General features: G+C 45.6%; 1 protein-coding gene across 1 annotated transcript in view; it reads right to left on the bottom strand.

The window, feature by feature from the left end:
• Positions 1-23864, bottom strand: part of CA3 (carbonic anhydrase 3) — a 146147-nt gene that overhangs the window by 113070 nt on the left and 9213 nt on the right. Inside the window, exon 2 of the mRNA XM_069621293.1 lies at positions 3085-3282. Coding sequence (XP_069477394.1) covers positions 3085-3282 — 198 coding nt within the window. The remainder of the gene's footprint in view (positions 1-3084; positions 3283-23864) is intronic.

The following is a 23864-nucleotide window of genomic DNA, read 5'->3' as shown; positions in this document are numbered from 1 at the left end:
GTGGCTAAGGCTTTTAAAGCTGCAGGACATCACAGAACCTCAACAGCTAAGGCATATGAGCAAAGGGCAGAGGCATTGCTAGGGAGGATCTGGGGGGGCTATAGCCCGCATCTTTTGGTTGTGGCCCAGATAGAAGCTCTGGGGTCACAACCAAAAGCCTAGCTAGCCCTGAGTCCTGACAGTCCTGACATTAGCTTAGCCCCGGATCTTTTGTAAACCTAGCAACACCCCTGGCAAAGGGACAGTGAGCTGGTAGCCAGGAGGCAGTCAGCACAGAGAGCACTATCAGACACCAGGAGACCTAAGGAACGAGGGCAGCCACAGGACTGGCCAAGCTCAAGGGCCTGAGGATGTGGAAGAAACATCAGAGCCTAATAAAACATGGTGACCTGATACCTGCAAGAGGAGTCTGAGAAATGGGAAAGTGTGCCCTTACCTAAGGCTAAATTGCCTGACAGTCAGGGGAGAACTATATCCCTTAGGAGTGAGAGGAGCACTATATCCCATAGGTGTGATAGAGGCATTATATCCCTTAGGAGTGATAGGGGCATTATATCCCTTAGGAGTGAAAGTGGCATTATATCCCTTAGGAGTGAGAGGTGCACTATATCCCTTAGAAGTGATAGGGGCATTATATCCCTTAGGAGTGAGAGGTGCACTATATCCCTTAGAAGTGATAGGGGCAATAGATCCCTTAGGAGTGAGAGGTGCACTATATACCTTAGAAGTGATAGGAGCATTATATCCCTTAGGAGTTAGAGGGGCACTCTATCCCTGAATTGTGAGGAGGGCACTGCGTCCTTTGGAATCAGGAGAAATGAACCAGACACCATAACCCTGTGCTGATTGCAAATAGAGAGCTGGGCGCTAGATCAGTGTGGGTGTGATTTTGTGCAAAGAAGCAGCTGAGAACTACATTTCTATGACTGTATTTGCGGCAAATAAGCAGGTTGTGAGCTATGTCCCTTATACTATAGTTAGAGCAAGAATGCAGAGCGACGCCATTTTCACTAATAGAGAGTAGAGAGCAAATACATGGCTAGCGTCTGTATTCGTATGGCTGTACTGGTGGCAATGAAGTATACTGGATGCTATATTGCTGAGACCGTGTGTAGAGTAGTAATCCAGGGGCAGAGAAGTATACCGAATAGAGTAGACCACTCGTACACTTGATGCTTCACCCTGAGTCATATGTTTTGTCGATCTGTCACAATAAATGACCTTACTCAATAATCAGTATAACCCCAGTGAGACCATCTGGAAAATAGCCTCAACCTCTGAGAAACCCAAACTTTTTCTCCACGATTACTGCAAAATAGCTGAAAGGCAATACATCTGATGCTCATCAAACGAAAGAAATGTAAGCCCTCCCATTGGGACTTCATTAACCGGCATACCCTGTTGCAAGTTACAGACTGCATCCAGGGAAAAATGAATCATACCAAAGTTTCTACGCTGCATAATCGAATGTCAGGTGGTAGAAGGTCAGTAAAAAGGCTAGGCAGCTTTGTTGTCCAGCTTCTTACTCTGTTAACTGGCTCTCTGCTACACAGACAACCAACATTCGGTTATCTGGCATATTTACTTATCCGGCATTATTGAGGACCAAGTGATGCCAGGTAACAAAGCTAATACTATATTACTAAATAGAATATGAGGGGCACAACATGGTAAAATGTGTCTAAACGAAAACAAAGATCAAACCCAGGAGTCATACATGTGTCTTAGAGATGGGTAGCCGGTATTAAGTGCATCAAAAAAGAGGAATTAATTTGATTAATCAAACATAGTGTACCTGCACTGTAAATGCTGCTGCTTCATTTGTGCAAGTGCTTGGAATGTTCATGTAGGTCGCTGTTTACTGAACGCATGCAACAAAGGAGCTATAATTAGTCACTGGGCTTCATGCAGATGCCTTCCTGGATGTGGTAATGGAATGATGAGAGCATCAGCTGGAAGCGCAAGCATCAGCGTAACCACACATGTTGCATAATCTTTGCAACAGCTGAACAGATTAGTGCCTTTGTTAGAGGGATCATCTATGTGTAGTCTGAAGGTCACACGTTTGAATAATTGGGTACCATACACAAACTTTCTCAGTATGTGCATTCCTATTGTTCATAGGTTTTTATACCAGAAGATCATTGCTATCATCTATGTCTATGTTTTCCTATTTATTTTATTTTTTTAAACTATCCTTTGGAAAAGTCACGGGTTACAAGTATTATGTGGCTGGTAATTTAGTTAGTTATTTAAATTGGTGGACCTAACCATAACAATGGAAGTAGGACGATTCAGGACAAGACCCGGGATGTTTCTCATTATCGCTCTCTCAGACTCTCCCTTTGTTTCCCTCACCCCACTTTTTCTCCCACTCTTAGTCACTCTCAGACCATCCCTTTCAATCTAACTCTCTCTCTTTCTCTACCTCTTTTTAGTCATCTGTCTCTCTCTTCACTGTACATCTGCCTCTCAGCCTCTCTTTTGCTCTCTTGCCATCTCTCTGTTTCTCTTCCCTCCATTGTCTTCTCAATCTCTTTGTTTTAGTCTCTTTTTCACTTTCTTCCACTCTCTCTTGCTCTTCGTCTCCATCTCTCCCTCTTACACCCTCTTTGCCTCAGCCTCCCTCCCTCTGTTTCTACCTCTCTCTCTCTCTTGCTCTCTCTCTCTCTTTCTCTCTCTCTCTCTCTCTGTTTTTCCCTTTCCCTCTCAATCTCCCAATTTTTACCTTAGACTCTCCCTCTTACTCTTCTTCACCCTCTTCTCACTCCTCCTGATCCTCTCCCTCTTCTCTTTTTTGTCTCCCTCTTTATCCATCAGTCTCAGTAGTTCTGTTTCCATCTCTATCTCCTTTGACTCATTCCCCAATATCACTATGGCCAGGAGGATAGCTCTGAGGTAACATGTTTGTCTTGGAAACAAAACAACACAGAACAGCACTGGTTCAAATCCTGCTCCTGCGATTATAGACTGGTCGCGCGTGTTTAGTGTGTTATTAAAGCAGGATTTATTAATTGGCTCCTGGAGTAAAGCCAATGGCACCAGTGCACACAGATGATATCACTGCAGACATTAACAAGTAACCTGATTTGTCTGTGGAGTCATCAAACATCACCCTGCAGGTGGTCCCTATGTTCAGAATGGTGAGTGTTGAGCCTGGGTCATAGCTGGCGCTCCACGGCTTCAGAGAGGCATCGTGTTTGATGTACCTGGTGTGAAGTTCAATGGGGGACTGGCAGTCTCCACGGGCCTTTGGGAAAAATTCATCCCAGATGTCTGGTCCTACAAACAGAACACGAAATTCCAATGGAAAGAAATTGATATTTTGTTAAATTGTTTGGATTATAAGCAATCAAAACATAAATGATAAGAATACAAATGTAACATCTTTTTGCAACTGAAAATCGAACAAATAATTTACACATTTCTCTTGAATAGTTCTTAACCACACAGTGGGTCATTTAAAAAAAAATGCACATTTCATGCAGTGATAAGCCAACATCAGCATTTAGGGGCTGTTGAGTCCTTTGCAAGCAATTTTCAAATGTTGCAAGGTGAAGTATCAAACAAGGCGAAATCCAGGTCTTTGGCATTTACTTTTACTCTACTTATTGTAAAAAAGTAAACACAGCCTGCAAACTATGCTTTACAATCAGTGATTCCTAATGGATTCCTATGGAATCTGCCTGCTCATTAGCAGGTGCTAATTCAATGCGGATTCCATAAGAATCCGTTTTACGGCTGCATGAATCTCTCACGCAGGTGTAAAAAAAAAGTGATCTTCCAAGACAGAGGAGGAAAGCACAGAGATGTTAGCTCTGCTCTGTGTCCCTCCTCTGCCCTCAGTCAGTGGGAAAATGTGACAAAGAGGAAACTCCAACCCCGCCGCCTAGAGAAACATGAGATTCGTATTTGTTGATATATGTCGGAAACATAGTTTTTTTCAGATGGATTAATTTGAACAACCAAACTGTCCATTTACTATGGAACAGTGCATGAACGCCCCAGCATGATTGTGTTCTGATATAGAGCAGAGTCATCCTAACTGTAATGGAAGAGTCAATAGTTTCGTTTGTGACCAAGAGTGGGATTTGGGTCGTTTTGTGTGCATCATGGTTTAAATAGTTGCTTGGTGCTGACTTAGGTGACAGCACCAAGAGACCCAGGGGCCTAAGTGTTCAAATGAGGGGAAATTAAGAGCTTGAGACTCTCCTTCCCTATTGTTGTGTGGTGAGTTTCCAAGGTGTACCACAGATATATAGAACAGCTTTCCTCTAAACACAGTACAGTTATCAGGGGAACCCCAGGTATTAGGCCAAAGGACATCTGGGGCCCCATGCAGCAGATGCGGTGCACTTTTATTCTTGAAGATGAGACATTCCTTTTTCAAAATGAAAATAGAAATGTTTGCCAATATGTTGTACTTTTTGCAACAATTGTGTTGTATTGAGCATCCTCCTGCTTGTTATGGAACGTTGCGGGTGGAATCTAGCCAGCACAATCCAGAACGGAATGATAAGATTCAAGTGAGAGAGTAGCTCGAGGTCAAGGTGAAGGAGGCTGGTTGTGCTGGGGAGGGTTCTGCTATATCTTGTATAAGAGATAAACTCTGTTATTTACTTACCTGGATGGCGTGGAGCACCACCTTTACACTGGCGACGAGGATGGGGTTAAGAAGATAAAGTGGCAACGAGGTCCTCGAATCCACACAGCAGACTCCCATTAAGTATCACCAAGCGCCTGCTTGCTGCGAAGGCCTGAAGTCCACCCCAAGGGAACCATAGAGCAGATCCAGTGCCAAGGTGGCGAGGGTCAAGCTGCCCAGCTGTGGAGCGGAAGGAAAGGTGTCCGGAAGATCCCGGTAAGTGCGGCCCCACCCCCGGCCCCCATAGTATGGCGTCAGAGACACAATTTCTGCACCCCTGGTTGGGGAGAGATTGTCCACACCCGAAAGGGAAATGAAGGGGGGCAAGGAACCACAAGGGGTGAGCGCACGTGCACCCAGCCACCCGCTACATTGGTATCTGGCTCGCGCTCCCCAAACAGCTGAGCAAGTGGGATGGAGCCAAGAGCTAGTCCCGAGAGCCTGCGTCCGAGCTCTTGGGCAGACAATCAACACTGAGTAACTGAGCAGCAAGTCACAGCCTGCGAAGAAGGAGATTAGAGGAAGGAACCTAGTGAGGTTTGCTTTCCAGGATTTAAATAGCTCGGTACCACAGTTTTTGAAAGATCTGTTCTCTATTGCACAAGCAGATCAATTAAAGTGGATGCCCTGGATAAACAATATGTGCACGAAGTGAAGTTTAAAACATTTTTTTTAAATTCTCTCTTGTTTTGTATACCTGGATCTGATTATGACTGGTGTTGGAGCACACAGGTGTGAGCAAACCCTAAGGATAAAGTGACTAAAGAGATAAATAAGCAGCATACAGGGTATCAATGGCAATGTCAGGTGTGCCCGGTCCCCCAGCATTCATGCCAACCCTGGGGCCCATCAGGATTAAATGGCCTCCATGGAAAAAAGGGTTCCTTCACTACGTAAAAGCTGTGTGTGGAAAGACCATGTCCACAGATCGCAAGGTGTTACTGCTGATGCATTTCCTGGGGTAGACGGACAACGCATTTATGAAACCTTGCCCGAAATCTCAGAATTGGTTGAAGAAGGAAGCCCCAACGAGTTTGATTTGGCACTTCATAAACTTGATCTACATTTTAGCACTATCCTGGAAAGGTACAATTTTGGTGTGAGGGTACAAGAGGAAGGAGAGTCTGTAGAAGAGTACTTAACTGCCTTGCGTCATCAAGCTGGAGGAACACATTAGAGATCAATTCATGATCCACTGTTGGAATGATAAAAGAAGAGAAGAATGATGGCTTAAGGATGAGCCAAGTCTAGATGAGGTGGTGATAATTGCCAGACGAGTGGAGCACTCTATGGCATGTGTGGCTAAGCTGAACAAAAAGGAAAATACAAGTCTGACTAGTGAAATACTGAGGGTGGGAGACCCAGGGAGAGAAAACACTGAGGCGAAGAAGAAGAGAAATAGAGGTATTGGGCAACAACCTTGAGATATGGCTGACAATAGAAATGATAAGACAAAAGTGCAGAAAACAGAGGAAAGGCTCTGTTTTCAGTGTGCTAGTGCAAACTATTTCTTTAGTTCACCTGCATTTCCAGGTAGAAGGGTCACATGTTCTAAGTGCAAAAGGTGGGGGGTCACTATGCAAATTACTGTAATTATGCTCTTGGTGCGGGTAGAAAAGTATTGTATGTAAATGAAGAAATGCAGCAGTCTTCAGGTGATGAGAAAGAACAAGTAGAGGTTTTCACCCTTAACATGATTATGGCCCCCATTCCGAGGTTGGTGGGGCGGTAATTCCCCATGCCGCCATGGCACTTCCCCATTCCCATTTTTGCCCAATAGGGCTCAATGGGAATGGGGAAGGCGCTAATTACGGTACCGCAAATTGCGGTAAAACCAGCCGTTAAGGTCGGGTCCCGCAAAGGGACCTCGTAATTAGGCGCTAAGTGTTTAACGGCGCCGCAGCTTTTTACGGCGCTGTTAAACACTTAGCGCCTGGGTCATAATGAAGCCCTATGTGTGATGAGAATGACGACTGTGATAGTCCATTCGCAGATATTGGCCCGCATTACGACCCTGGCATTGGACCATGGTGCTATTAGCACCATGGTCCATGCCGGTCTCCGCCATGGTGGATGGCGGAATTACCGCCCCCATCACAAGGTTGGCGGGGGCGGTAATTCCCCATTCACCATTTGCCCTTCCCCATTCCCATTTTGGCCCATAATGGGAATGGGGAAGGCGATAATTACGGCACCGCTAATAGTGGTTGCCGTAATTATCGCCAAGGTCCCTTTGCGGCACCCACTTGAACGGCTGGTCTACACCAGCCGTTAAGTACGTTCCCGCAAACGGACCTTGTAATCAGGCGCTAATGGTTTAATGGCGCAGCCGCCTTTTACGGCGCCGTTAAACCATTAGCGCCTGGGTCGTAATGAGGGCCATTGTTGTAAATGAGCGTCCTGTACAGATGATGGCGGATTTAGGAGCTAAATTGTCATTAAATTCTCATGAAGTGTATGAAAGGAAAGTTGGTTGTGAAAATATGGGATCTTTTACCTTTGGATAAAAGGCCGGGGGATATCATTTAGGCAAAATTTATATCATAGGAGGTTTTGTTGCTCACCTGAAATTCAAAGGGAGAGAAACCAATAGAAAAATATACGTCACCAGGAGTGTCGAAACATCATTAGGATGGAGGGAACAAAGAGGTTTGAAAATAACTTTGTACCCCAACACTGATGAACAAGTGCTACACGTGGAGGAAAGTATTAGCATGGTGGATAGATTCCCCAAGGTATTCTCAAAAGAAATTGGGTGCGTGAAGGGCATGGTACATAGCATTGTTCTAAAGGCAGCGTTTGCCTAATTCCGTTTTGACGGATAATGGTAGGCAGTTTGTTGGAGGATGTTTTCAAGAGTATCTTAAGTTTTGTGGGGTAAAACACAAGAGGACAGCGGCTTATCATCCTAAAAGAAATGGAGCAGTGGAGCGAGTGAATCGATGTGTGATGGAAGCGGTGCGGATGGTAGGAGCATGTGGGAGAGATAAGCAGGTGGATGCCAGGGATAGGTTATATGCATTGCGACTGGCACTGCATGCATCCACGGGGGGATTCCATGTGAATTAATGAAGGGAAGAATACCCAGTACCAAGATGTAACCACCCTGGTTAGAGAAGCATGGGATTCTGACTTTGCTGTGAAAGAGTTGAGAAGGAAGATGGATGAGAAGAAAAGTGAGTGGGTGAAAAAGACAAATGAGAAATCCGGGAGGAGATGTGTGGATATTGCAGTTGGTGATTGGGTGCGTGTTAAAAAAGGGGTTGTGAAAAAGAAAGCAGATATGATATGATATGATAGGTTATTTATAACGCGCTTAACACCCAGAGGTTTCTAAGCATGGACCCGGGGATTAAACCTGTGGTGCTCTGTGTCGTCTTGCTTCCCAGGTGAGCATGTTGCCCCTGAGCATTGCTCCCGACAGCTATCCTCCTGAGACTTAATGTATTCCAACCCTGTTCAATTGTTGGAGGTTTTGAGAGGAGCGGTGTGAATGCGTGGCGGTCAAGTGTGGAATTTGTCAAGAGTGGCACGAATTAACTCTATATAATACATGAGGTAATGTGTAGGAATGTTTCGGTGGGTAAAACGTATGTGATTGATGTTCATACAAAGTTTGGAGTGTCACAATGTGCTCATATAAAGAGCTCCCGGAACATAGTTTAGATTTTACAACTTGTTGCTGGAAAATGCAAAACATGTTGTGTAAAGTTGGGGGAGGGAGATGTGTTGTATTGAGCTTACTCCTGCTTGTTATGGAGCGTTGCTGGTGCAAAATAGCTAGCACAATCCAGAAGAGAATGTTAAGATTTGAGTGAGAGAGTAGTTGGAGATCAAGGTGAAGGAGGCTGGTTGTGCTGGGGGGTTTTCTGCCATATATCGTATAAGAAATACACTCAGTTATTTACTTACCTGGATGGGATGGAGCACCTTCTTTATACATAGTATTTATGAAAGATGAATACTAAGGATATATCAAGTTGCTTCATGCCAGATTCCTGCATTGGTCGTGTCAGGATTTCAACCTACGCCCTGCAGGCAGAGCATAGATGGTTATGGAGATGTTTTCACAGCCCTCTGGCGAGGGGTGTGGAGAGATCTAAGTGGGAGAACAACTTACACCAAACTCTTTCAAGGGGGAATGATCAGAGAAGCCAGGCTTCACTCTTAGGAGGGGATGGACAGGTACCAAAGTGCAATATGTCCCAAACACAGAGACAATACAATACATCACATATAATATACTGTAAAATATCTATTTACATTTATTTCGTTTTGCATTAGGACAAAGTACACTGTCTTGTCAAAAAATAAGGTGATATATCATGGAATTCCGCCTCACTCCAAGGAACACAACATTGAAAAGTAACCAAACGAGGAAGTACTAGGCCCACAGGAATTCAAAAACAAGCATTGGCAATGCGAACTGTTTGGGCTTTTGAGTAGGCATGGAAAGGCACTTGCCAGTTACAGCAGTAGTGTATTAACTGACCATTGATGATAGCAGGTGCAAAATGGTGCAAGTACCTGGGCATCTAATAGCAGTGCCTGGCAAATGCCCAATACTTATACACTAGTCAAAACTGCTGGCTTTGCCAATGCTTGTTTTTAACAGGACTTCAGGGAAGGACCTGCAGAGTGTTTAAAAATCGAGTGACCGAAGACAGACCTAGTGGGACATTTTTATTATGCCAGTAATGCGTTTACAACTCAAATTAAGTCATTAACTCTCAGAAGAATACAATGAAAAACACTGGCAGGCACTTCAGGTGCAAAGTTTGTTGGTAAGGCTTGAGTAGAGCGAGCGCAAAGAGTTCCCATGAGGAGGTGTTTTTCGAGGTGAGGGGCAGGAACTAGGTGGGAATGGCCATAGTGATTAGCATGGCCATGGCTGTCATGGGTGGGCACATAACCAAAAAACACCTACAGGCTGTTTGCCATTCCTCTCTATCTGTACTCTAATGCAATAGTTTTGGTTTATAGATGTCACAAGCGACACCTAATAGCCCAAACTGAAAAGGTCAAGGTCAGTTAGCTTGGGACAGTCCATTTTTTCAGTCTACCACCCAATTTGGTACATTTGGGGACACTGCTCTTAATACTTTCCAGACACTGCAGGGGTCCCACCAACCAGGGATTGCGGAGGCACTGATGGAAGCATCAAGTCCACATTTCTTGTGACCACTGACAGGTAGCTCATCAGTTCTATCCTTTGTGCTGAACACGTGCTGCAGATCCACGCACCCCCACAGCCTCCTTAAATAAAGCAGGCTGCCTTGGATTGTTGACATTGCTAGCGCTTCTGCACTTACTTCGATGGCCAGCTGCCATGGACTCAGTCACACAATTTCTTTCATCATGCTGAAGCTCTAGCACCTCAAGACCCTGAGAGAACATCAGACCCCCCCCAGGCCACTCTCTGCAAAGCGTCACAGCGATTGCGCACACAGACTGCACATGTGCAAGCTGAGCATTTAGGCGGGGTTCGAAGCCGTACTTGCAGAGATACATTTCTCACTAATGGCTAGTGGAAATTTAGCGACCTTTACTGCACAGTGCATAAAAAGCCTTGTATAACGGAGGTGTTTATTATCTTTGTCCAAAGCGCCACACAGATTGCCCTGCATTTCCCTACAGCAAACTGGGAACTATGTGCCACCCTACAGCAAAGTTAAACTACATACATCATGGTTTGGATAGCCTTTTAATTTGAGGTTTCAATTGAATAGCCAATCTGACCTCATGTGAATTCTTATGTTGGGTTACCTGAACCTTCCTAGATGCACAGGGGCATCCAGTGCATTTCCAATGCACAAAAGGAGACACGTTCTACCATTACAAACTATCGAGCCAGTCAATAGTGGTCATTTACCAACCCTAACTTGACATGTAAGCCCAGAACGCAGGCAAGTGTCCATATTCATGGCAAGGTACAATGTCAGATGTCACAGAGAAGGTCAACATTGCTATGGGCACATACATTTCAAACCACCGCCACATTCTACTGCCCCCCGTTCTCTCCATCTACGTATTGCCATTACAATTATGTTACAGCGGAAACTATCATGAGCCTTTCGTAGAAAAACACCCCACTGGATCTGGCAGTTAAGAAGGGGGGGGGAGTGTGTTAGAACTCCTATTGACTTGCATTCCAGTTACAATTAATAGTTCATAGATGACCCACTGGCATGGTCGCTGTGTGGTAGAAGTTAGTGGGAGTGACGCGCCTCCATGTTGTTCTTTGATTCTTCACAGTTCCCAGACTATTGTTTAAAAAGAAATCGTTCCAGAATGCTTTATTTTTCAAATAAAATTCAACACATTTGGAACTCAATCATGAAACATGCCCAGTGGCAGTAGTGCACTGCAGAGTGTTTGTGTCATTCCTGACTTGTCTGTCATGTCACGTGACATTACCCACCTTGGGCCTAGGAAGGGGCTTGAATGCACATGCAGCCTGAACAGGCATTGGCACTGCCTTCCTGATGTCAACAGCCTGCTGCAAAGAGGAACTTCTAGTTTTTGTTTGCAGGTCCCACAAAGGCAGGTAGGGTATTTGCAATAACATGTGCAGTTGTGCACACACTGTATAGCCCAGCAATAATTTTTTATTTTATTTATTTGTTGTGCATCTGTAAGGCACTATATACATCATGTAAATTGTGTTTCAAAGCGCTCACAGGGCAGCAGGGAGGGAACATGGGAAAGAAAAGAAGCAAATATAACAGTGACGATAGAGGCAGACCTACTAGGCCTTGTGAGCATTCAGAACGTGCAAGTGCACAGTGAGAGAAGGGTTGTGGAAGTGGAGGGAAAGTGCTAGGTGTACCAAAGAGTGAAGTGCTGGGGTAAGCAGCTGTTAAGTGACTTGGTGAGAGAGGTCAACTGTTAATAAATAAATAATTGCAGGCCTGTGGTGGGATAGGCCAGTGGGTACCAAGGCAAGTGCTGGTTGAGGGTGGAGGCTAAGGCGATTGGGTGTGGGAGGCCAGGACCCAGGAGGACACATACGGGCCCTCGTCACCAATCTCAGCAACTGTGGGGTTTTGTAGAGGAGGAATGGAGGGAAGGAAGAGGTGAAAAGGAAGGTCTCGAGCAGCTTCCGGAATTTGCAGAAATTCATCTCAAGATGAAGGAGAAGGGGGAATGAGCCTGCAGAGGAAAGAGATCGCCCACCAGCTCACTGTGTAGCGAATCGCTTGACACACAGAGAGTTGGTGCTGGAGGGAGAGTATTTATTGAGAGCCAGTTGTAGATAGCGTGGTCCTCGTCCCCAGACAGCCATATGGATGATGCAGAGGGGTTTGAATTTGATCCTTGCAGCAACCAGGAGCCAGTGGAGAGATTTTAGGGCTGGAGAGATGCGGTCTGTGGGCTTGAGGCCAAGGATAAATCTTGCAGCCCTATTGTGGATTAGCTGGAGGGGGCCTAGAGAGGAAGAGAGTAGATTAAGGAAAAGGCTATACCGATGCCAGTAATACTACCAATCCCCTCCATGGAGTCCGACAGGACTCCATAGAATAGGAATTTGCCACCCTTTCTGCCACCTGTAGTACCCCATAAATTACAGGATATCAGGCAGCAGAAACGGTAGGTCAGTTTGCCGGTATCACACCAGAATTACCAGCGGGATACCGGGAAACCTATAATGAGAGCCATTGTCTTTAAAGGCTCAGTTACTCAATATTGCCAACTGATTTCAAGTAAAGTCCAGTTACTTGTTGCCGTTATTGTAGTCAAATGCCAGATACCCAGACCATTGCTAGGAACAGTACATCAAGTGCTGGACTCACCCCATTGCCAAGGATTGCCATAAAACACCTTATTACTATTAATGTGCTTGAATTGACTAACACCTTTCTGAGTGCCAGGGACGGCTTCCCAATGCCCATACACCTCCCCATTGCCGTCAAACACCTAGGTACTCTCCCTATTGCCAGAGGTTGCAGTCATAAATCCCGCTGCCCACCACATGTCCTAAGACTGAAATCAAATGCTGATATGCTCCTCCAGCGACTGGCTCCTTCATGGTCATGGTGTGCAGAGGCCTTTCGCAATGCACTGGCATCATACAGGGGTCAGCTACAGGAGAGGGGTGCAGCATCCTGGCACGCCTCTGGCCTCGCCCAGCTACCTGGGATCATTGCAAATGATGACAGACTGAGAATGGGGAGAGAGGGAAGTGCCTGGATCATGGAGAGTGTTGTCTCCACCCTCCCCATGCCCCCCTCACTTCACCAAAGCTGCTGCCTTTGACATGGAAGCTGGGGCCGTGTGTGGGCATAGGAGTCCAGCAGAGGCTGAAGAGACAAGAAAGGGGGGAGGGCGGGACGATGATTCCCTATCTCATTGATTCCATCAGGATAGATGCATGGCACCCTTGCCCTCATCCAGCCTCACGGTGGGTGCGTGCCCTGCAGGGCCATCTTAAACACTTCTGGGGCCCGGGGCATGGACATCTTTGGGGGGCCCCCCTCCATTGAACCAAAGGAATTAAAAGATCCAAAATATCTGGTCGTGCCACACTCATTGTACTCACAACCCATAGCTTGATCTGCTGCTTTGCAGCGATCAAAATAATCATGGGTACTGACTCCCTTTCTGTCCCACTACCCTGTTAATTCTTGCTGTAATCTGAAGGATAAACAAGTAGCATTGCAAGCCCAACATTAGAAGTCAATGACAAGGGGACTTGGGTTCTAGCATAGGTAGAGCACACTTTTCACCAATACCAGGCACAAGGAAAGTAGAGCGGCCATAGTCTAAATGCAGAAAACAGATCGTATGAAAAAGGTGCACATAATCCACAATAGACAGATGACTCCAATTAGGTGCCTAAAAGAATGCTTAGGTGCGTGCGCATGCATACAGGAAACCAATTGAAAGCAAGGAGAAAGATACAGATACCATAGCATAGCTAGTGGATGAAGATTAGAAACTAGCAGGAACGAGTCCATATTCAGACATACTGAGATTAGAAGAGGGACATGGATATGAATAAGTGTTGCCATTAGAGAGCAAAGTAGCTCTGGTGTGCAATATATCAAAGCTCACTAATATAATAGTGGAAGCAACACTGGAGCCAGTGAAACCATGATTGAGGCTTTTTTGAAGATGACACACTGAGAACAAAATCCCTCTGAAGAGAGACAATTTCCAAAGTTTTAGGGACAGGTCATTTTGACAGGTTAGGCAATACGAGATTAAATGAGATGACCAGGATCACACATTGGTTAAGAGGTGACAATGGGATCTGCACCCACTCTGCAATGTGTGCACTTTACCATTTTCTTTTCCAGTTTTTACCATGAACTAAAATAATCCCGTTTGATAGGACTGACCTGCAAAGTTCACATTTCACATAATCCAACATGACAATTTCTAAAAACAAAAAGTTATGGAAGCATATTATGCAAAATGGGAATTATTTTTGCTTTATTTATTTTAATTGATGTGATCTAATAGATTTTATCTGGGTTTCTATTTTGCATTTAAAAACAATGTAAGTTACGTCTTTAGATACAGCAGGCTTGTGGGCCCCCCTCAAAGGTGGGGGCCTGGGGCAAATGCCTCTTTTGCCCTCCCATAAAGAGGTCTCTGGTGCCCTGTCTGTTTTTCAGGCATGCTGATAATGGAATTTAGGCTGGGTAAGTGGATAGGACAGCAGAGTACCACACACCCCATGGAGAAGGAGGTGTAGTGGGGAGAACTGGGGGCTGTATCCCTCACAATATGCTTCCGCCAAGACACGGTTATGCATCCGTACACTTTCCCTTGTATGTCATATGTGGACACAGAGGAATTCATAAAGTGATGCTGTATGTGCTGCTTGCTCCTGTATGTTATATGTGGACACAGAGTGTTAGGGAGAATTCTCTGTTAAGGCTAATTTCCCAAACCTAGTGAGTCCCCCAGCAGCTTTGCTGGATTTTTTGAGGTTTATTTTGTTCTCCTGCTAAGAGTGAGACTCTTTTTCTCCCACTCTTAGACATGATTTGAGATATCCTTTGATTTTGCAATGTGTTTTATGGGCTATGGGGTCTTTTACTCTATAGGGTTTCATGTGGTTTTTGGTAAGTGTGTTACACAGCACCCTCAGTGCAGTAACACAGGGGTGTCATAGTGACCGCCAAACATAGACTCCATACCCTGGGACTGACTACTGTCTCCCAGGGCATGTAAAGTCACCATTGACTTTACTAGTCTTAAATTGGGAACATAACCAGTACAAACCATAATATTGTGGAAGTACTGGTAGGGGTAATTAGATTGACCCAGGGTCTGTTTTTCGAGGGGGCACTGTGCAGTCCCCCCTCGTCGAGTTTCTGGCTGGTGGCAGTGGTTACCACGCAAAACATTCCTTAAGAATGTTTTCTATGGGATTTTCCCATTCATTTTAAACGCACCACTTTTTGGTGCAATGTTAAAGATACCGCCGGGTTATTTATTTAATGTTTATTCCCCGGTTGGGTCTTTTCGCCAGGACTCGGTTTTAAAATAGCGTTTGTGTTCGCCTCTGTAATTCCAACCCAAGTCGAGCCCTTTGTTCCACTTTTTGGCGGGCTTCTACACAAAAGCCTCCAAAAGTGGTGCCACTCTGTCTGGGTATACAGGATGTGTGGGAGGGGGGTTTAGGCACCCTGGACTGAGTTGCCTCGGCAACTCAAGTCTCACTCTTGTGTGATTGGCCCAGTGGTGAGCCGCCCGGCTCACCACTTATCATGTTTGAGTGACAGCTAGGACTGATGAATGGGGGTTTTCTGAATAAAAGCAGGGCTTTGGGGACTGGGACTTCAGACGTCACCACAGGACCAAAGAATCCGAAGAGGGAGAAGCTGAGCCAACCTGCAACGACGACACCACCGGTGGAGCCCTACTGAACCGACTAACCACTTCTTCCAACGACAGAGGAGATCTTCATCCCGAAGAGTCTTCTTCCTTTGACTGGTGGGGATAACCAGTTTGCCCGCCTTTTCGCCTTCCCAGATCATCTTGTGGCCGCCTTGCCTGTGCCAAGCACCCCGGTAACCGGGATACCACGTTTTACCACTACCGCGAATAGAAGGGTAATACCTTTTAACCAGAGAACTCCACGGCTGGTTTCTTCCCTTGCAGTGCAACAACCTTCACCTTTCCTCCAGATCGAGATCTTCTCTTCCTCTGGACGACGCCGCAACTTGCACCCACTGCCAGGAACAACTGCCCCCGCTGGAGGATCCTCTCCACTTTCAAGGTACTGTGTCTGCCTGGGCGCATTGGTGTTCTACTCTCTCTAAGAGGGAGCCGGGCCTCTAAACTTTTTGCTCACAAGTAGGCTTTGACTTTCCTGCCTTGCTGAGTGCTTCTAAAGTATTGTGTTGTGTGCTTTTCTAATTTCTGCCTTTTCCCTCCCTTTTTTCATAACTTATTGGAGTGCCATCTTTAGTTAAGTGCTCACCTCTGTCTGAAATAAGTGGTGTTAACTAAGACTTGTCTAATAAGGAGTAAGGGATGTATATATATTAATAGTGACTGTGTTTTGAACTTGCTTACAATAATAGTGCTGGAGTGTTTCTAAGTGTGTCTTTAAATAAATAATTATATACTTTGATACCAAAGGTCTGGTCAGTGTTTGCTTGTGCTACTGTATTTTGGTACCTATCTTGTATACTCTATATACTGTCTAACTCTTCTTGAGAGAAGTCTGGCTGCTCAGCCACAGCACCAGGTAAATCTGGGTGGTACAGACTGCTACCAATTGGGTTTACTGCCAACACCTGTAGTCTTAAGCCTTTTGCAGTGGTCCCTAAGGGAACTGCACAGGTTTCTGCCTAACACTGGTGTACAGCGGTGGGATTTGTATTGAGTATACATTTTAATGTGCGTATAGATACCTTAGTGCAACTAACCACAAAGCTTAGCACTAAAAAGTTATTTTCTAAACCTGTCAACTATGGAAAGTTATAGTCAAGAGTCCCTTGCTACAAAAACTGCTGATTGTTTAAGAGTTCTCTGTAAGCATAAGAATCTCCTGACTAAAGGCAAGAAAATGGAGCTAATAGAAAGGTTGTTAGCAAACCAAAGTCTGGATGGTGGTTCAGAGGAACCTACCACTCCAACAAATGTAGATAACAGCAATGATATTGATATTGAACCTAGTATTGATAACCTTGAGTCAGAAGCAGAAGAGGAGAAGAGGAGGGTGAAGATGATGTAGTTGTCCCCCCTAGGCCTCTACCTGCTCTGCCAGTTGTACCTATTGGAGCTTTTCCAGGTCCCACACTTAGTCCTCAATATCTGGAACTAGAGAAAATTAAACTTGAATTGGAGTTTAAGAGACTTAATACTCAAGCAGAACAAAGACACCAAGAACTGAATCAAGAACTAAGGCTCAGGGAAATGGAGGTCAAGCATGAGTTAGAGATGAAAAAATTGTCTTTGGAAAATGCTTCTCTCTCCGGATCCTCTAGGAGTTCTAGTCCCAAAAGACCCCGGATGCCTAAGGAGTTGGTTTGTATGTATGAGCCTAAGTTGGATGTGTTGGATTGGTTGAGTCTGTTTGAGTATAATCATGGGCTCCAGGACATCACAGGAAATGCGTTGCTTACCTGGTTGTTCTCTAGGCTCCCCCCTGTTGCAACTGATGCGGTAAAGGAGTTGGGGGAGGAGGATAGGAAGGATTATGAATGTGTGAAGCTAGCTTTGATAGCTAGATTTGGGAAGACCCCTTCCCAGTACCTTAAGAGGTTTAGAACCCTCAAAAAGCATGATGGTACCCCTTGGGCTACCTGGGTGAGTGAAAGTTTGAAGAACTTAGAGGGATGGATTAAGAGTTACAAGGTGAACACTTATGAGGGAATGAAGAATCTTGTGATGTTGGAGTCAATTTATGATGCCTGCTCTCCTGAGCTCAGACAGCACTTGGCTGATTCAAAGGAATTAGATTCCAGAAAACTAGCTAAGGCTGCTGACTTGTGGGTTGCCAACAGGGCTACTCACAAGGACTCTGGGGTAACTCAGAAAAAGGATGAGGGGAAACAGCCAAAAAAGGACTCCAAAGAGAATTCTAATAATCCAAATCCCAAAAAGGGCCCCAAACCAAACAATAAGGGTAAGCCACAAGGGAAACCAAATCAGAGTAGTGTACCTTCTGGTGGTAAACCAGAAGGAGGTCAGAGCAAGCCACCATTCCAGAAAGCATTTGGTAAATGTTATGTTTGTAGCTCGCCTGACCATGTGAAAGGAGATCCCAGATGTAAGGGTAAACCTTCAGGGGTCCAGCTTGTCTCCTTAGCCTTCGCTCCAGAGGAGGAAGTACAAATGGCAAGTGGAAACTTTCTACTACTGGCTGATGAACCCATTGGAGTCTCAGCCAGTGTTTCTTTAGTGTCTCTGGGTTTATAGGAACAACAGAATTTAGATGTCTATAACCCTATCCCAGATAATACTAAAGAGTATTATAAGGACAGTGTCCAGGTGAATGGTCAGGAGACTCCTGCCATTAGGGACACTGGGGCCAGCATAACTGTGGTGGACAAATCGTTTTTCAGGCAGAGGATGTTGCTAAGGCACCCAAACGCTTCACCAAGTTAGCTGGAGGGCCTGTGCAGATGCTTCCCCAATTACCAGTTCTCATCCAGTGTAATGACATGACTGTGAAGATACCTGTCAGCATACAAAGTGAGGTACCAGGAAGGGTTCTGTTGGGTAATGACCTGAAGACTCTTGGAGTAGTGTCACATACCCCCAGACCTCTTAGTAAAAGGTTACAGGAGCTCACCAGACCTGCAAGGGAGAGAGCCATGAGAGGTACTCCCAAGGAGATGATGAAGAAGGATATCACTCCTACTCCACTGGAGTTACAACTTGCTATCTCTGAACAACAAGAAGCAAAGGGGAAATCCAAGACTTCTAGGAAGCAGAGAGCAGCAAGCGCTCCAGTGCTTCCAACAAGGACTTCCCCTAGGTTGTCCAAAGTTACACCTATAACTCCACCTCCAGCTGAGGCTGAGAGGGAGGTACAACCCTGTGTGGTTGAGCTAGACTCTGAAGAGGAGCTAGTGGAAGGCCAAAAACTCATTGGAGATCTGGGTCCTGTTGACCATCCTGAGCTGCAGTCTTTACTGGCAGAAGGTGGACCCAACATGGCAGACTTCAGTAAGGGACAGAGAGAATGTCCAACTCTGGAAGGTCTTTGCCAACAGGCAGCTTCTCAGGCTGATGGGCAAGAGCCTGGGAAGTATAGGTTGCACTGGAAAGATGGCCTCTTCTACAGTGAACCGACTGAGTCTGCACCTGGAGTCTACAAGCGGCTTGTAGTACCTCAAGAAAACAGACAACAGTTCTTGCAACTGGCCCATGAGATTCCTTTGGCTGGTCACTTGAGTTTCAAGAAGACCAAGGAAAGGCTCTCACTCTACTCTTATTGGCCAAAGATGGGGGCTGAGGTAGATACGTTTTGCAAGAACTGCCACACCTGCCAAACTTCTGGTATGGTTGATTCCAAGAATGTGGCACCTTTAGTGCCTCTCCCAGTTGTGGGAGTCCCATTTGAGAGGGTAGGGATTGACATTGTTGGTCCCCTTGATTCCCTAACCTCCTCAGGCAACAGGTTTATCCTTGTTGTAGTAGACCATGATACTAGGTACCCTGAGGCAATTCCTATAAGGACTGTTACAGCTCAGGCTGTGGCTAAGGCCCTCCTTGGTATTTTTACCAGGGTTGGGTTTCCTAAGGAAGTAATCTCTGACAGGGGGTCAAATTTTATGTCCCACTACATTAAAGCCATGTGGAAAACCTGCAGAGTTACTTACAAGTTCTCTACCGCCTACTACCCTCAGACAAACGCACTGGTAGAAAGGTTCAACAGAACCATGAAGAGCATGACAGGTGCTTTAGAAGATCCCCTTAAAAGAAAGTGGGACCTCCTACTGCCATGCCTTCTCTTTGCTTATAGAGAAGTCCCTCAGGAGGGAGTGGGTTATTCTCCCTTTGAACTTCTTTATGGCCATCCAGTCAGAGGTCCATTGGCCCTGATTAAGGAGGGGTTGGAGAGTGCTCCTTCCCCCAAGCCAGTCAGAGTGACTGACTATGTGATAGGTCTCCGGAGAAGAATGTCACACATGATGAGAGAAGCTAGTGATAACCTGAAAGCTGGGCAAGCTTTGGTCAAACATTGGCATGCCCAAAAGGCTAACATGGTTGAGTTCACTCAAGACCGGCTAGTTCTAGTTATGATCCCCACAAGGCAGAGGGCCTTGCTAGATAAATGGATGTGACCCTTCAAGGTTGTGGGTAAACTTGGAGAGGTGAACTATCTGGTGGACTTGGGCAATCCCAAGGAGGCTCCCAGAGTCTTCCACACCAACAGACTAAAGGCATATGTCTCCAGGCCTGATGTAGGAGCCTTTCTTCTAGCTTCAACAGAAGAGGAAGAAGAGAGTGAAGCTCTCCCTGATCTCCTCAGAGGCTTACCCTTAGATGAAAAGATCGAAGGAGTAAATCTCTCTTCAAATCTGACACCTGAGCAACAAGAAGAGTGCAAATCTATGTTAAATCAGTTTGCCTCTCTGTTCTCACTTTCACCAGGCTTGACCCCTTGGGGACAGCATGATATACTCACTGGTGACTGTCTGCCAGTCAAAAGCAGAGGATATAGAATGTCAGAAAATGTAAGGACCCACATCAAAGGGGAGGTCAAGAAGATGCTTGATCTCGGGGTAATAGAGCCCTCTACTAGTCCATGGTCTAGCCCAGTGGTGTTAGTACCAAAGGCAGGATCCAAAGAATTGAGATTATGTGTGGATTATAGATCCTTAATGCAGTCACCAAGACTGATGCCCACCCTTTGCCAAGGACAGATGAGTTGGTTGATAGACTTGGTTCAGCCAAGTTCCTCAGCACATTTGACCTTACGTCAGACTATTGGCAAATAGCCCTGACAGACCATGCCAAGGAGAAAACTGCATTTTCTACCCCAGTTGGTTTATACCAATGTAAGGTTATGCCTTTTGGACTGACAAATGCACCTGCAACATCCCAAAGGATGGTAAATCAAGTTCTGGCTGGGATGGAGGACTTCTGCATGGCATTCCTGGATGACATTGCAGTATTCAGCCAATCCTGGGAAGAGCATTTTAACCACCTAGGACATGTTTTGCAGGCTCTTGGACAGGCCCATCTGACCATAAAGGCAAGTAAATGCCAGATTGGTCAGAGTAAGGTGGTGTACCTTGGTCATGAGGTAGGAGGTGGAGAAATAAGGCCTTTGCTCAGCAAGATTGAAGCTGTGCAAAATTGGACAACACCTACTACTCAAACCCAGGTGAGAGCCTTCCTAGGCCTCACTGGGTATTACAGGAATTTCATAGAGAACTATGGGACCATAGCTTCTCCACTGAATGTAATCTCCTCTCCAAAATTCCCTAGGAAGGTAAAATGGAATGAGGAGTGCAATCAGGCCTTTGAAAACCTGAAGAAAGCCATGTGCCAAGCACCAGTATTGAGAGCTCCTGACTATCACCAAACGTTCATTGTGCAGACAGATGCTTCTAATGTAGGTATAGGTGCTGTCCTTAGCCAACTGGACGAGAAAGGTAGGGAGCACCCCATTTGCTTCATCAGCAAAAAGCTGAAGGATTCTGAGACAAGGTGGGCAACAATTGAAAGAGAATGTTTTGCTATTGTGTGGGCCCTGAAGAAGTTTATGCCATACCTGTATGGTTCTACTTTTGTCATTCAGACTGACCACCAACCCTTAAGATGGTTGATGCAAATGAAGGGGGAAAACCCAAAACTACTGAGATGGTCAATCTGCCTGCAAGGGTTTGATTTCACCATAGAGCACAGGTCAGGGTGTCAACACCAAAATGCTGATGGTCTCTCTAGGATGTATGTCATCGACTAGAGGTATGAGATTCATCCAGGAGTGGATTAAATCCTCCTGTCCCTTAGTCTGGGGGGGGGTGAGTGTTAGGGAGAATGTTCTGTTAAGGCTAATTTCCCAAACCTAGTGAGTGCCCCAGGAGCTTTGCTGGATTTTTTGGGGTTTATTGTTTTCTCCTGCTAAGAGTGAGACTCTTTTTCTCCCACTCTTAGACATGATTTGAGATATCCTTTGACTTTGTAATGTATTTTATGGGCTATGGAGTCTTTTACTCCATAGGGTTTCATGTGGTTTTTGATGAGTGTGTTACACAGCACCCTCAGTGCAGTAACACGGGGGTGTCATAGTGACCCCCAAACATATACTCCATACCCTGGGACTGACTACTGTCTCCCAGGGCATGTAAAGTCACCATTGACTTTACTAGTCTTAAATTGGGAACAGAACCAGTACAAACCATCATATTGTGGAAGTACTTGGTAGGGGTAATTAGATTGCCCCTGGGTCTGTTTTTCGAGGGGGCACTGTGCAGTCCCCCCTCGTCGAGTTTCTGGCTGGTGGCAGTGGTTACCACGCAAAATATTCCTTAAGAATGTTTACTATGGGATTTTCCCATTCATTTTAAACGCACCACTTTTTGGTGTAATGTTAAAGATACCGCCGGGTTATTTATTTAATATTTATTCCCAGGTTGGGTCTTTTCGCCAGGACTCGGTTTCAAAATGGAATTTGTGTTCGCCTCTGTAATTCCAACCTAAGTCGAACTCTTTGTTCCACTTTTTGGCGGGCTTCTACACAGAAGCCTCCAAAAGTGGTGCCACTCTGTCTGGGTATACAGGATGTGTGGGAGGGGGGGTTAGGCACCCTGGACTGAGTTGCCTCGGCAACTCAAGTCTCACTCTTGTGTGATTGGCCCAGTGGTGAGCCGCCCGGCTCACCACTTAGCATGTTTGAGTGACAGCTAGGACTGATGAATGGGGGTTTTCTGCATAAAAGCAGGGCTTTGGAGACTGGGACTTCAGACGTCACCACAGGACCAAAGAATCTGAAGAGGGAGAAGCTGAGCCGACCTGCAACGATGACACCACCGGTGGAGCCCTTCTGAACCGACTCAGCACTTCTTCCAACGACAGAGGAGATCTTCATCCCGAAGAGTCTTCTTCTTTTGACTGGTGGGGATAACCAGTTTGCCCGCCTTTTCACCTTCCCGAATCATCTTGTGGCCGCCTTGCCTGTGCCAAGCACCCCGGCAATTGGGATACCACGTTTTACCACTACCGCGAATAAAAGGATAGTACCTTTTAACCGGAGAACTCCGCGGCTGGTTTCTTCCCTGGCAGTGCAACGACCTTCAGCTTTCCCCCACGTCGAGAGCTTCTCTTCCTCTGAATGACGCCGTGACTTGCACCCACTGCCAGGAACAACTGCCCCTGCTGGAGGATCCTCTCCACTTTCAAGGTACTGTGTCCGCCTGGCCTCCCTCGCAACGGTCTGTGTGGGGTGTCTCATAAATCCTCAATTTACCACTTGGGTTGGCCCTAGGCTGGCTAACTGAACTTTTCTGAGCTGAACTAATTCCTTTTTAAACTCTCTGCAGAACTTTCCAAGACTTTCAAACTCTGTGACCTTGGGTGCATTGGTGTTCTACTCTCTCTAAGAGGGAGCCGGGCCTCTGAACTTTTTGCTCACAAGTAGACTTTGACTTTCCTGCCTTGCTGAGTGCTTCTAAAGTATTGTGTTGTCTGCTTTTCTAATTTCTGCCTTTCCCCTCCCTTTTTTGATAACTTATTTGAGTGCCATCTTTAGTTAGGCGCTCACCTCTGTCTGAAAATAAGTGGTGTTAACTAAGACTTGTCTAATAAGGAATAAGGAATGTATATATATTAATAGTGACTGTGTTTTGAACTTGCTTACAATAATAGTGCTGCAGTGTTTCTAAGTGTGTCTTTAAATAAATAATTATATACTTTGATACCAAAGCTCTGGTCAGTGTTTGCTTGTGCTACTGTATTTTGGTACCTATCTTGTATACTCTATATACTGTCTAACTCTTCTTGAGAGAAGTCTGGCTGGTAAATCTGGGTGGTACAGACTGCTACCAATTGGGTTTACTGCCAACACCTGTAGTCTTAAGCCTTTTGTAGTCTAAGGGAACTGCACAGGTTTCTGCCTAACACAGAGGAATTCATAAAGTGATGCTGTATGTTATATTCCACTTTCCCCTGTATGTCATATGTCGACACAGAGAAATTCATAAAGTGATGATACATGTTATATGCTGCTTGCTCCTGTATGTTATGTGTGGACACAGCGGAATTCATAAAGTGATGCTGTATGTTATATGGCGCTTTCCCC

This window comes from Ambystoma mexicanum, chromosome 5q, assembly GCF_040938575.1.
Source record: "Ambystoma mexicanum isolate Mex_15411 chromosome 5q, UKY_AmexF1_1, whole genome shotgun sequence".
NCBI lineage: Eukaryota > Metazoa > Chordata > Amphibia > Caudata > Ambystomatidae > Ambystoma > Ambystoma mexicanum.
The sequence above is the reverse complement of the archived record's forward strand: the minus strand, read 5'-3'. Positions and strand labels throughout refer to the sequence as shown.